The sequence below is a fragment of the Dama dama genome, chromosome 27, assembly GCF_033118175.1.
Source record: "Dama dama isolate Ldn47 chromosome 27, ASM3311817v1, whole genome shotgun sequence".
In the NCBI taxonomy this organism is placed as follows: domain Eukaryota; kingdom Metazoa; phylum Chordata; class Mammalia; order Artiodactyla; family Cervidae; genus Dama; species Dama dama.
Genome location: NC_083707.1, coordinates 10,615,086 through 10,627,504, shown reverse-complemented (window position 1 = coordinate 10,627,504; position 12,419 = coordinate 10,615,086). Strand labels below are relative to the sequence as shown.

The 12,419-nt window shown below is 39.1% G+C and overlaps 1 protein-coding gene across 2 annotated transcripts in view; it reads right to left on the bottom strand.

Annotated features, from left to right (window-relative positions):
- Positions 1–12,419, bottom strand: part of TMX3 (thioredoxin related transmembrane protein 3) — a 39,971-nt gene that overhangs the window by 10,584 nt on the left and 16,968 nt on the right. For both annotated transcript variants that reach the window (XM_061131231.1, XM_061131232.1), the window contains 6 exons: positions 12,164–12,241; positions 9,476–9,542; positions 7,968–8,066; positions 3,530–3,587; positions 3,277–3,330; positions 185–241 (listed from right to left, as the gene is read on the bottom strand). In XM_061131231.1, the coding sequence (XP_060987214.1) occupies positions 185–241; positions 3,277–3,330; positions 3,530–3,587; positions 7,968–8,066; positions 9,476–9,542; positions 12,164–12,241 (413 nt within the window). The remainder of the gene's footprint in view (positions 1–184; positions 242–3,276; positions 3,331–3,529; positions 3,588–7,967; positions 8,067–9,475; positions 9,543–12,163; positions 12,242–12,419) is intronic.

Sequence of the window (12,419 nt, the reverse complement as noted above, 5' to 3'; positions counted from 1 at the left end):
GAAAAAGAGAAATTTAAAAACTGATAGTCAGGACTGCCTGGCGATCTGATGGTTAGAACCCCACACTCCTACTGCAGGGGGCACAAGTTCAAACATTGATCGAAGAACTAAAATCCTGTAAGCCACACAGTGTGACCAAAAAAACAAAGAAGCGTTGGTAGCAAAAATTTAGCATTTTACTTACTCCATCAGCAAGGTATTTATATAGTCATTTCCATCCATGTGGCCAAACTGAAAATCCCTAATCAACCACCAAAAAGAAGAGAGAAAAAAAGAGCAATATTAAATACAAAAAAAGAATAAATACAAAGCACTGAATTTATTGCTTGCTAAGCATGTAAATACTGTAAACATATAACATATAGATTATATACAATAACTATTAAAAAGTATAAATTCTATTGGCTTTGGAGGTAGAAACATGATGTAACAAGCAAATTTTAAGACATTTCTATTTTGTTTCATACTATGTAATAGGAAAAATATATATATATATGGACACATCATTAAGAGACTCAGCATAAAAAGGGCATAATAAGCAAGTAATGTGACAGATTTATACTGACCGTCCTGTGACAGTAACAAACTGACTCAGCACACAGGAAAAATACCACCTATTTTTTACATTCCATTTTCTTTGAGTTCCTGTTAAAATCATCATCTATCTGCATCTGACTTGTGACTGCTCGCTCACTCAAATGTACCTCAAATGCATGACTAAACAGGCAACCTCATTTTACTGGGCTTTGCTTTACTGTAGTTACCAGATAGTATGTTTTTTTTCTTTTTATTCCCTTAACAAATTGAAAGTTTCTGGCAACTCTGTTGAGTGAGTCTATCGGTGCTATTTTACCTACAGTATTTGCTCATTTTGTGTCACTGTGTCACATTTTTGGTAATTCTCACAATATTGCAAACTTTTTCATTATTTTCATATCTTCTCTGATGATCTGTAGGCAGTGATCTATAATGTTACTACTGTGATTTTGGGGTGCCATGAACTGTGCCCATGTAAGACTTCCAATTTAAGTAATAAATGTTGTGCGTGTTCTGACTTCTCCACCAACCAGCCATTCTCACATCTCTCTCCCTCTCCTCTGGCCTCCCTATTCCCTGAGACACAACAATGTTGAAATCAGACAGAGTAATCACCCTATGATGGCCTCTAAATGTTCAAGTGAAAGGGTCCTGTGTCTCTCACTTTAAATCAAAAGCTATAAAAGATCCAGTTCAGGGGAGGGAAGGGGAGGGAAGTTGAGACAGGCTGAAAGCTAGGCCTCCTGCAGCAAAACAGTCAGCCAAGTTGTGAACGCAAAGGAAAAGTTCTTGAAGGAAATTAAAGGTGCTACTCTAGTGAATACACAAATGGTAAGCAAGTAAAACAGTCTTATTACTGACATGCAGAAAGTTTTGGGGGTTCTGGATAGATCAAAGCAGCTACAACATTTCCTTAAGCCAAAGCCTAACCCAGAGCAAGGCCCTAACTCTCTTCATTTCTATGGAGGCTGAGAGAGGCGAGGAAGCTGGGAAGAAAATCTGAAGCCAGCAGAGGGCAGTTTATGAGACTTAAGGACAGAAGCCTTCTCCATAACAGGAAAGTGCAAGGTGAGGCAGCAAGAGGTGATGTAGAGGCTGCAGCAAGCTATCCAGAAGATCCAGCTCAGATCATTAATGAACATGCCACATTAAAGAAGAGATTCTCAGTGTAGATGAAACAGCCTTCTATCAGAAGGAGATACCATCTAGGACTTTTGGGGCCAGAGAGAAGACTTCAATGCCTGGCTTTTAAACCTTCAAAGGACAGGCTGACTCTCGTTAGGGGCAAACATAGTTCGTGACTTTAAGTTGAAACCAATGCTCATTTATCATTTTAAAAATATTACAAGTCCTTAGGAATTATGCTAAATCTACCCTGCCTTTTTTACGACAACATAGCCTGGGTACAGCATATCTATTTACAACATGGTTTAATAATATTTTAAGCCCTACTGTTGAGACCTACTGCTCAGGGGAAAAAAAAAAAAAGGTTCCTTTCAAACTATATGCTCATCGACAATGCACTTGGGTCCTCCAGGAGCTGTGATGGAGAGGTACAATGAGATGAATGTTGTGTTCCCTCCTGCTAACGTAACACAACACCCATTCTGCAGCCCATGGATCAAGGAGTCATTCTGACTCTCAAGTCTTATTATTGAAGAATCACATTTCCTAAGGCCACAGCTGCCACAGAGCTCTGGTGGATCTGGGCAGAGTCAACTGCAAACCTCCGGCAGGGAGTCACAATCCCAAATGCCACTGACAGCATTCATGATTCATGGGAACAGGTCAAATATCAACACCAAGAGGAGTTTGGAAGAAGCAGATTCCAACCCTTGTGGACGATTCTGAATCATTCAAGATTTCAGAAAAGGAAATGACTACAGATGTAGTGAACGGTCAGAAAACCAGAGTTAGGAATGGAGACTGAACTGCTACAATCCTGTGATAACATGAGTGGATGAGGAATTACTTCTTATGGATGAGCAGAAAAGAGCAGTTCCAGGAATCTACTCCTGGGGAAGAGGTTGCAAAGACTGTTGAAATCACAACATTTGGGAGACTCAGAATACTACATAAACTTAGCTGACAAAGGAGCCAGGTTTGAGAGGATCACCTCAGATTCTGAAAGATAAAATGCTGTCAGTGCTATGGAGAAACTGTTCAGGAAAGGAAGAGTTGATCCATGAGGCAGATGTTACTGTTCTATTTTAAGAAAAAGAAACCCCAATCTCGACCACTCTGGTCAGTCAGCAACCTTCAACACTGGGGCAAGACCTTCCACCAGCAAAAAGATTATAGCTCACTGAAGGCTTCGGTGATGATTGGCATTTTTAAAGTGTGGACATTTTTTAGACACAGTGCCGCTGCACACTTAATGGACCACAGTATGTATCAAAACGTAACTTTCACATGTACTAGGGAAACAGAGATTTCGTGTGACTTGCTGTATTGCAGTGGTCTGGAGCCAAGTCCGCAACACCTCTGAAATATATGCTTGTATATGGGCATGTTTTCTTACCACAAACTTACCCTAAATCCTAAGACGCAGGTATGATTCAAATTAGAAGTTTTTTTTTTTCTAACTTGTAAGACATATATCAACAAACTTCAAGTCCAAACAATTCATAATAAAATGCAACATGCTGTAATTCATTTCAGCTCCTTACTTTTGCTTTACTGTATTACAAAACATAATGAAACAAAGATAATGGTACTTTCCAGAATGCAAACACCTACCTGTGGAACTGGTCTCTGTAATCTCTAGCAACTTCCTGAATAATTGATTTTAATCTGTAAGAAAATAAAAAACACATGAACATTCCATCTTGTCAATTTGAAAAAACATAATTATTCAATTATAGTATCTGCTGCCTTATCTAATGTTTAACGCTGCAGGAAAAGTAAGCTACTGTATCAAGTTTATCTGAAGGCCATGTAAAGTCTGAACTGGATGACAGTTGAAGCTTAAAACTATTTCAAGACACTATACCTGGTATGTTCAACTGATGTATTTTTCTCATCAATTACTGCGATAGCCACAAGCTTTCCTGAAATGAAGAATGACATATCTAAATTCAATAATCCTCATTATACAAACTTTCCAATTATTACTATACTTACAAACAGGAAAAGAGTATATTGCTTCTAAATCCAATTCCAATTATTTTAAACATGCTATGTTTAGCAGAGTGAAACCCTGAATTATTTAACATCAAGTGATAAATTCCAACCTACCTCCCACCCCCAAAATGTAAATATCAATTAGTGAGTGATTCCAGTGTTGTCAGTTGTGATCTCTCCATTTTCATTTCTAATTTTGTTAATTTGGTTCTTCTCTCTTTGTTTCTTAATGAGTCTTGCTAATGGTTTGTCAATTTTGTTTATTTTTTCAAAAAAACAGCTTTTAGCTTTATTTTTGCTATGGTCTCTTTAGTTTCTTTTGCATTTATTTCTGCCCTAATTTTTAAGATTTCTTTCCTTCTGCTAAGATTTCTTTCCTTCTCTGGGGTTCTTCATTTCTTCCTTCTCTAATTGCTTTAGGTGTAGAGTTAGGTTGCAGCTCTATGCCAATAAAATGGACAACTTGGATGAAATGGACAAATTCTTAGAAAAGTATAACCTTCCAAAACTGAACCAGGAAGAAATAGAAGATCTTAACAGACCCATCACAAGCAAGGAAATCGAAACTGTAATAAAAAATCTTCCAGCAAACAAAAGCCCAGGACCAGATGGCTTCACAGCTGAATTCTACCAAAAATTTAGAGAAGAGCTAACACCTATCTTATTCAAACTCTTCCAGAAAATTGCAGAGGAAGGTAAACTTCCAAACTCATTCTATGAGGCCACCATCACCCTAATTCCAAAACCAGACAAAGATGCCACAAAAAAAGAAAACTACAGGCCAATATCACTGATGAACATAGATGCAAAAATCCTTAACAAAATTCTAGCAAACAGAATCCAACAACATATTTAAAAAATCATACACCATGACCAAGTAAGCTTTATCCCAGGAATGCAAGGATTCTTTAATATCTGCAAATCAATCAATGTAATACACCACATTAACAAATTGAAAGATAAAAACCATATGATTATCTCAATAGATGCAGAGAAAGCCTTTGACAAAATTCAACACCCATTTATGATTAAAACTCTCCAGAAAGCAGGAATAGAAGGAACATACCTCAACATAATAAAAGCTATATATGACAAACCCACAGCAAGCATCACCCTCAATGGTGAAAAATTGAAAGCATTTCCCCTGAAATCAGGAACAAGACAAGGGTGCCCACTCTCACCACTACTATTCAACATAGTGTTGGAAGTTTTGGCCACAGCAATCAGAGCAGAAAAAGAAGTAAAAGGAATCCAGATAGGAAAAGAAGAAGTGAAACTTTCACTGTTTGCAGATGACATGATCCTCTACATAGAAAACCCTAAAGACTCTACCAGAAAATTACTAGAGCTAATCAATGAATATAGTAAAGTTGCAGGATATAAAATTAATACGCAAAAATCCCTTGCATTCCTATATACAAACAAAGAGAAAACAGAAAGAGAAATTAAGGAAACAATACCATTCACCATTGCAACAAAAAGAATAAGATACTTAGGAGTACATCTACCTAAAGAAACAAAAGACCTATACATAGAAAACTATAAAACACTGATGAAAGAAATCAAAGAGGACACAAACAGATGGAGAAACATACCATGATCATGGATTGGAAGAATCAATATTGTCAAAATGGCTATTCTACCCAAAGCAATCTATAGATTCAATGCAATCCCTATCAAGCTACCAACGGTATTTTTCACAGAACTAGAACAAATAATTTCACAATTTGTATGGAAATACAAAAAAACCTCAAATAGCCAAAGTAATCTTGAGAAAGAAGAATGGAACTGGAGGAATCAACCTGCCTGACTTCAGACTCTACTACAAAGCCACAGTCATCAAGACAGTATGGTACTGGCACAAAGACAGAAATATAGATCAATGGAACAGAATAGAAAGCCCAGAGATAAATCCACGAACCTATGGACACCTTATCTTTGACAAAGGAGGCAAGGATATACAATGGAAAAAAGACAACCTCTTTAACAAGTGGTGCTGGGAAAACTGGTCAACCACTTGGAAAAGAATGAAACTAGAACACTTTCTAACACCATACACAAAAATAAACTCAAAATGGATTAAAGATCTAAATGTAAGACCAGAAACTATAAAACTCCTAGAGGAGAACATAGGCAAAACACTCTCCGACATAAATCACAGCAAGATCCTCTATGACCCACCTCCCAGAATATTGGAAATAAAAGCAAAACTAAACAAATGGGACCTAATGAAACTTAAAAGCTTTTGCACTACAAAGGAAACTATAAGTAAGGTGAAAAGACAGCCCTCAGATTGGGAGAAAATAATAGCAAATGAAGAAACAGACAAAGGATTAATCTCAAAAATATACAAGCAACTCTTGAGGCTCAATTCCAGAAAAATAAATGACCCAATCAAAAAATGGGCCAAAGAACTAAACAGACATTTCTCCAAAGAAGACATACAGATGGCTAACAAACACATGAAAAGATGCTCAACATCACTCATTATCAGAGAAATGCAAATCAAAACCACAATGAGGTACCATTACACGCCAGTCAGGATGGCTGCTATCCAAAAGTCTACAAGCAATAAATGCTGGAGAGGGTGTGGAGAAAAGGGAACCCTCTTACACTGTTGGTGGGAATGCAAACTAGTACAGCCACTATGGAGAACAGTGTGGAGATTTCTTAAAAAACTGGAAATTGAACTGCCATATGACCCAGCAATCCCACTTCTGAGCATACACACTGAGGAAACCAGATCTGAAAGAGACACGTGCACCCCAATGTTCATCGCAGCACTGTTTATAATAGCCAGGACATGGAAGCAACCTAGATGCCCATCAGTAGATGAATGGATAGGGAAGCTGTGGTACATATACACCACGGAATATTACTCGGCCGTTAAAAAGAATTCATTTGAACCAGTTCTAATGAGATGGATGAAACTGGAGCCCATTATACAGAGTGAAGTAAGCCAGAAAGATGAAGAACATTACAGCATACTAACACATATATATGGAATTTAGAAAGATGGTAACGACAACCCTATATGCAAAACAGAAAAAGAGACACAGAGGTACAGAACAGACTTTTGAACTCTGTGGGAGAGGGTGAGGGTGGGATGTTTCGAAACAACAGCATGTATATTATCTATGGTGAGGCAGATCACCAGCCCAGGTGGGATGCATGAGACAAGTGCTCAGGCCTGGTGCACTGGGAGGACCCAGGGGAATTGGGTGGAGAGGGAGGTGGGAGGGGGGACCGGGATGGGGAATCCATGTAGATCTATGGCTGATTCATGTCAATGTATGACAAAACCCACTGAAAAAAAAAATAAATAAAGGAAAAAAAAATTTTAAAAAAAACAATTAGTGAGTGAAAGTCGCTCAGTTGCGTTCGACTCTTTGCAACCCCATGGACTATACAGTCCATGGAATTCTCCAGGCCAGAATACTGGAGTGGGTTAGCCTTTCCCTTCTCCAGGGGATCTTCTCAAACCAGAGATCGAACCTAGGTCTCCTGCATTGCAGGCGGATTCTTTACCAGCTGAGCCACAAGGGAAGCCCAAGAATACTAGAGAGGGTAGCCCGTCGCTTCTCCAGGGGACCTTCCTGACCCAGGAATCGAACCAGGGTCTCTTGCACTGCAGGCGGATTCTTTACCAACTGAGCTATCAGGAAAGCCCCAATAATGGTAAATACTTAACAATTCATATACTCAAACTGCATTCTTTCACACAACTCACAAACTGACGAAAATAAGTATTTTGTTGAAAATTAATACAAAGCACTTCTTCCTAACACTTATATGGTTGGCTTCTTACAATTTTTGTAGTTTACATCTATTTGAGACCATTCAGCTAGTTTCTTACAGCTTTCTTTTTACACCTATATTTATATTTGCTTTGCTTACCATTTTCGAGCATGTAACTTCAAGAAACCATGCCAACCTGACACCCTTACTTTCCGCACAAGTAGAACTGTGCTTTCAAAGGCTGGGATAACTTGTATTCCAAATTCTATCACAAAATCAGTCTTCTGAGGACAGGTTTCTGGTGATTATTTTTTCCTAATTTCCTTATTATCCAGGCTGTTTTCCCTGTCACTATTGATTCTTTAATGAACCCTTTCTAGCTAATCTTTATTCCACATGTATGTTCTTTGGTAATATTCATCTATATTCTCATAAAGTTGAACTGGCATTCAGGTCAGAAAGAAGGAATGCTATTATGAAATAGGAATTAAAAACTCATTTCCTATAGATTTATGTAATCAGTTAAGGAAAAGCTTTGCAGAGTGATGGAGTTGCACATATGCTGTTACCGGTGTCTCCAAGTTCATACAAGAGGAAGCCGTCCATCGTAAGGTAATTCTGAAACCTCTCCCTGTTGATCCAAGATGACAGATCACCATCTTCGTACTCTTTAAAACAAAGTTAATAAATTAGAGTATAAATATGACATTAAAATGTTACAGTGTTTAATCTAGCAATATTTATAAAATGCCTGACACAGGACCATAATCAAATTCATAAACTTCATTTTTAGAAAGCTATTCGAAGCAAACAATCAAATGTAAAAAAAGGATTAATACCCAAAACAATTCATCATTACAGCATCATTAACACAGCAAAAGATAAATAAATAAAAATATAGGAAATAACTGAAATACCCTAAACAGGAAGTAATTTAAATCATTACGGTACAAACTGACGAAGGCCATTTATAGATTTTTAAAAATTACAATAATTAAGGGGTAAAGCAGGTGACAAAATAATACAACATGACTGTAATACTGCAAAAAATGAAGTATGTAAGAAAACTGACAGAATGATAAAATGAAGGCATATATATACTCCTACTAAATAGTTTTCCTGGGCAGATGAATTACTCTTGGATGATGTCCTTATGGGCAATTTTTTACTCTAATTTCTTTGCTCTTCCGTATTTTGTGACATCCTTTTTCTTATGTAAAAAAAAAAAATCACATATAATGTCAAACATAGTATTTTAGCCCTTTTCTAACATCATATACTTCCTCTAACAGGAAACATAATATCCAAGAGAATTATGTCCTGATTAGAAATATAATTCTGAAAAATGATCACAACTGCATGAAAAAGCAGCTGATGGAAACGCCTACCAATATGTTTGGAGGAAGACTGGATTTTACTGACTTCTTGAAAGATGTGCTTTTTCAGTCATTTGCTAAACAGAACATTTTCAAGTTATCACACCTATAAAATAAGTAATATAATGCAAATCTGAAAGTATTTATGGATTCAGATTGATGACATAGGAGGGTAAACATAAAACTAGAAGTTGATTATTGGGTCACAATCTCCACTCCAGGTCAAATTTTCTAAAGATTATACACGAAAGTGATAAAACTAAAACTCATTAGGAAATAAACCACCCCTCTGAGCTTCATCTGCATGCTCCTGACATTATCAACAATGAAAAGGTAAGACAAGCAGGCTTCACTGTGGAAGATGGCTTATTTCTTCCACTTCTTTGTGTGTCTCAAATGTCAGACCCTTTTAAAATGAATTCTTAATGTTTTAATGTAGAGAAACTGCATAGGGCTCATTTCTAGAGAAGGCAAATGATCTGATCAAAAAAAAAAGAAAAAGAAATTTATTGTAAGGAAACTCAGAATGAAAGACCGCTGAGTGGAAAACATGAAGTTGAAGGGTAAGAAACACCCAACAGTCACTGAACTAATGGGTTTTTTGAACAGCAGCAGCATCTGATGTCAACATCTAAGGCCTGGAATAGACACGGCGTTTTAATTATAAGGTGTTTTACATCAGTTAAAGCACTGGAACTTACCATCATAAACAAAATAGGTTTCATCTTTGAAAACAAGCACGGCGGGCATCTCTTTCAGGGTCACATACTGCATAAACCAGAAGGGTAAATGAGTCTGACAGTTAAAAATTTTCTGTTGGTCACCATGAGTTTTAAAAGTATTGGAAGATACTTGGGGGGAAACTCACAATGCTAACAAAAAAGTTACAAATGGTTAAAAAGAACACAGCCAATCTCAAGCTCATCCAGTGACTGGGCTTGTTACCTCTTGATACATCCCCTGGTACGGTGCCCTGTCTGCTATGGGGGAACCATGGAATATTCTTAGAGCTGCTAACAGACAAAGATATCACAAGAAGTGGGGTCCAGGCGGCACGCTGAAATGGCGGAGGAGCTGGGGCGGAGGTAGCAGGCAGCACAGGCCCGCCCTCCCCAAAACTCCCAGGCTGTGCGGCAGAGACACCGTCACTGCACCCAGGAGTCAGCTTCCTGTGAGTCCAGGACGCGTCACCACCTCCCCGGAGGGTGAGAGCTGCTAACATCCGGGAAAGGCAAGGGCGGGCTTAGACAGTAACCTGTCTCATGAATGAGAACTCCTAACGGCAATTAATAAGAAGAAATTCATGCAGTGGGAGCCTGCTTCTTATCCCTGTGCTGCGCTTAGTCAAGTCTGACTCTGCGACCCCACGAACTGCAGCCCGCCAGGCGCCTCTGTCTGTGGGATTCTCCAGGCAGGAACACTGGAGTGGGTTGCTGTGCCCTCCTCCAGGGGATCTTCCCGACCCAGGGACTGAACCCAGGTCTCCTGCACAGCAGGCGGATTCTCTACCCGCTGAGCTACCAAGGGAGCTGTGTTGTACTAATTTCAAAAGACTAAAATTACAGCAGAGAAATCAGCATCAGAGCAGGAAAGATGTAACTTGGGTAAGCCACAGGGAATTACTACATGAATGTGGTAACGCTGGACGTAACAATGAACAAATCAGTAGATGACTAACAAAATAGAAATAACAAAAGGAAGGACAGCTGTCCTGGAAGGATTAAAAGGGAGGGAGGTATGTCTCAGGTGATAGAGAATGATCTGGTTACCCTGCATTAAAAAATGCCACAGCACCATGAAGACAGCCCCTGAAGGGCAGCAGAAAAGCCCTCGGGAAAGGCTCTGCTGCCAAGCACGCCGCTGGTCACCATCCACACTGATGCTCCCGGAGCGTTTCAGAACACCCCGCGTCTCTCCCTTCCAAGGGCATCCCTGGGTGAGCCAGCCATTCTCTGAAATCACACGCCAGTGAAGCACCTGTCCCCACTACTCCTCTGAAACCGTTTCTCTTAAAACCATCAACTACCTCCACGGGGACAAACACCACTGTTCCTTCCTCTCCGCATCTTGGTGTTTCACAAGCATCTTGCACAACTGGCCACTCCTCTCTTAAGCACCTTGTATTCTGGCTTCCCCTTCACCTTGTTTTCCTACTTCACTGGTGAGTTTTTCTCATTGTTCTCTGCTGTCTTTAGGACCTGGGACCTTTTACCCGCCACCCTCCCCAAATTTGCACTCCATGTCTGAGAAGTTTATTATTTATGCAGCTATCACTTAACTCCCAACCCTTATATCCAACAACTTATTTGATGTTTGTACTTGAATGCTTAGTATGTCAACTTAAAACAAACCTTCAAAACTTGACCATTCCTCCCACACTCTTAACTTGTTCCTTCTCCAGTATTTACAAGCCCATAAGTAATACCACCATCCATCTACCCAGTTGTTCAAACCAAAAACCTAGAGTCATCCTTTTATTACTAAAGGACATCTTTATTTTGCATTTGAACAATTCAAAGTCACGGCTAGGGTTTTTTCACGTTTGAACTTGAACAACTATTTCTCAATCAAAATGAATCACAACCAAAAGAACATGTATTATGACTTCTTATTCATCTCTTTTCCTCTAGAACAAGCTCAAACAATTCCATCTCCAAACATAATTCTTTCCCTTCTCCCTAATTCTTCTACTACCTTTCAAGCCTAAACCCTAGATTGTTTCAAGAGCTCCACTGATCTTCCTGATTGAGTCTCATCCTGATCCAGTTCTTTTTGCACTTAGCAGAGGAATGTCCTTAAAAGGAACTTGAGCCTAAGCCCTTCCCTAGCTCTTCGCAGGCGTGGCCCTGAGCTGCAAGGCTCCCACCAGGCTCGGCCTACCTCCCGTCTCCTTTGTCACTGCGGTACAGCCAGGCTGGCGACTGCGGCTACTCCACTGTGCCAGGCAGGCCCTCATCTTGGGCGCTTGTATCACCTGGTCCCTGTTCCTGGTCTACTTTGGCCACGGACCTTCACATCCCGTAAGTCCCAGTTCAGATAATTTCCTCCACAGACAGACACTTCTTGATTAACCAATCAAGAGCAGCCAGCCCACCTCTAAATGGCCACACTGCTGCTTTATTATTTTTTTTTATAGCAGTTATGATATCTTGTGTATATAGCTTTGTTTCCCAAGGACCCAAGCAAAGAAGGACTCATCTACAATACTAAAATTTAATCCACTTCCCCATCCACAAGAACATAACCTCTACCGTACAAGGGTCCTGATGACTTTGGCTGTCATCAATAATCCAGGACTTAAAACTGCATACCACAACGATTAAAGGACAATAAGCAGTTGCTGAATATACATATTAACACACTACTTAAAATTCAACTTTAAATATTACCGCAGGGACGACTTCTTCTGAGGCAGAAAAGAAGTACGTGTATACAATTAATTCTGAAGCAGCATCAATGTATTTCTCCTGTGAAGATACAAACAGAAAAAAGGTGACTTTTAAATAGTAACCAAGATCAAAATTCATTCCTCATTAAACATTCAGAGCAAGTAGTATCATTGCTAATATTAACAGATCACGAAAATTTGCTACCTTAAATCCTTTCATGTGGAAAGATTAAACGTAAATAAATTGTTTCTTAGGC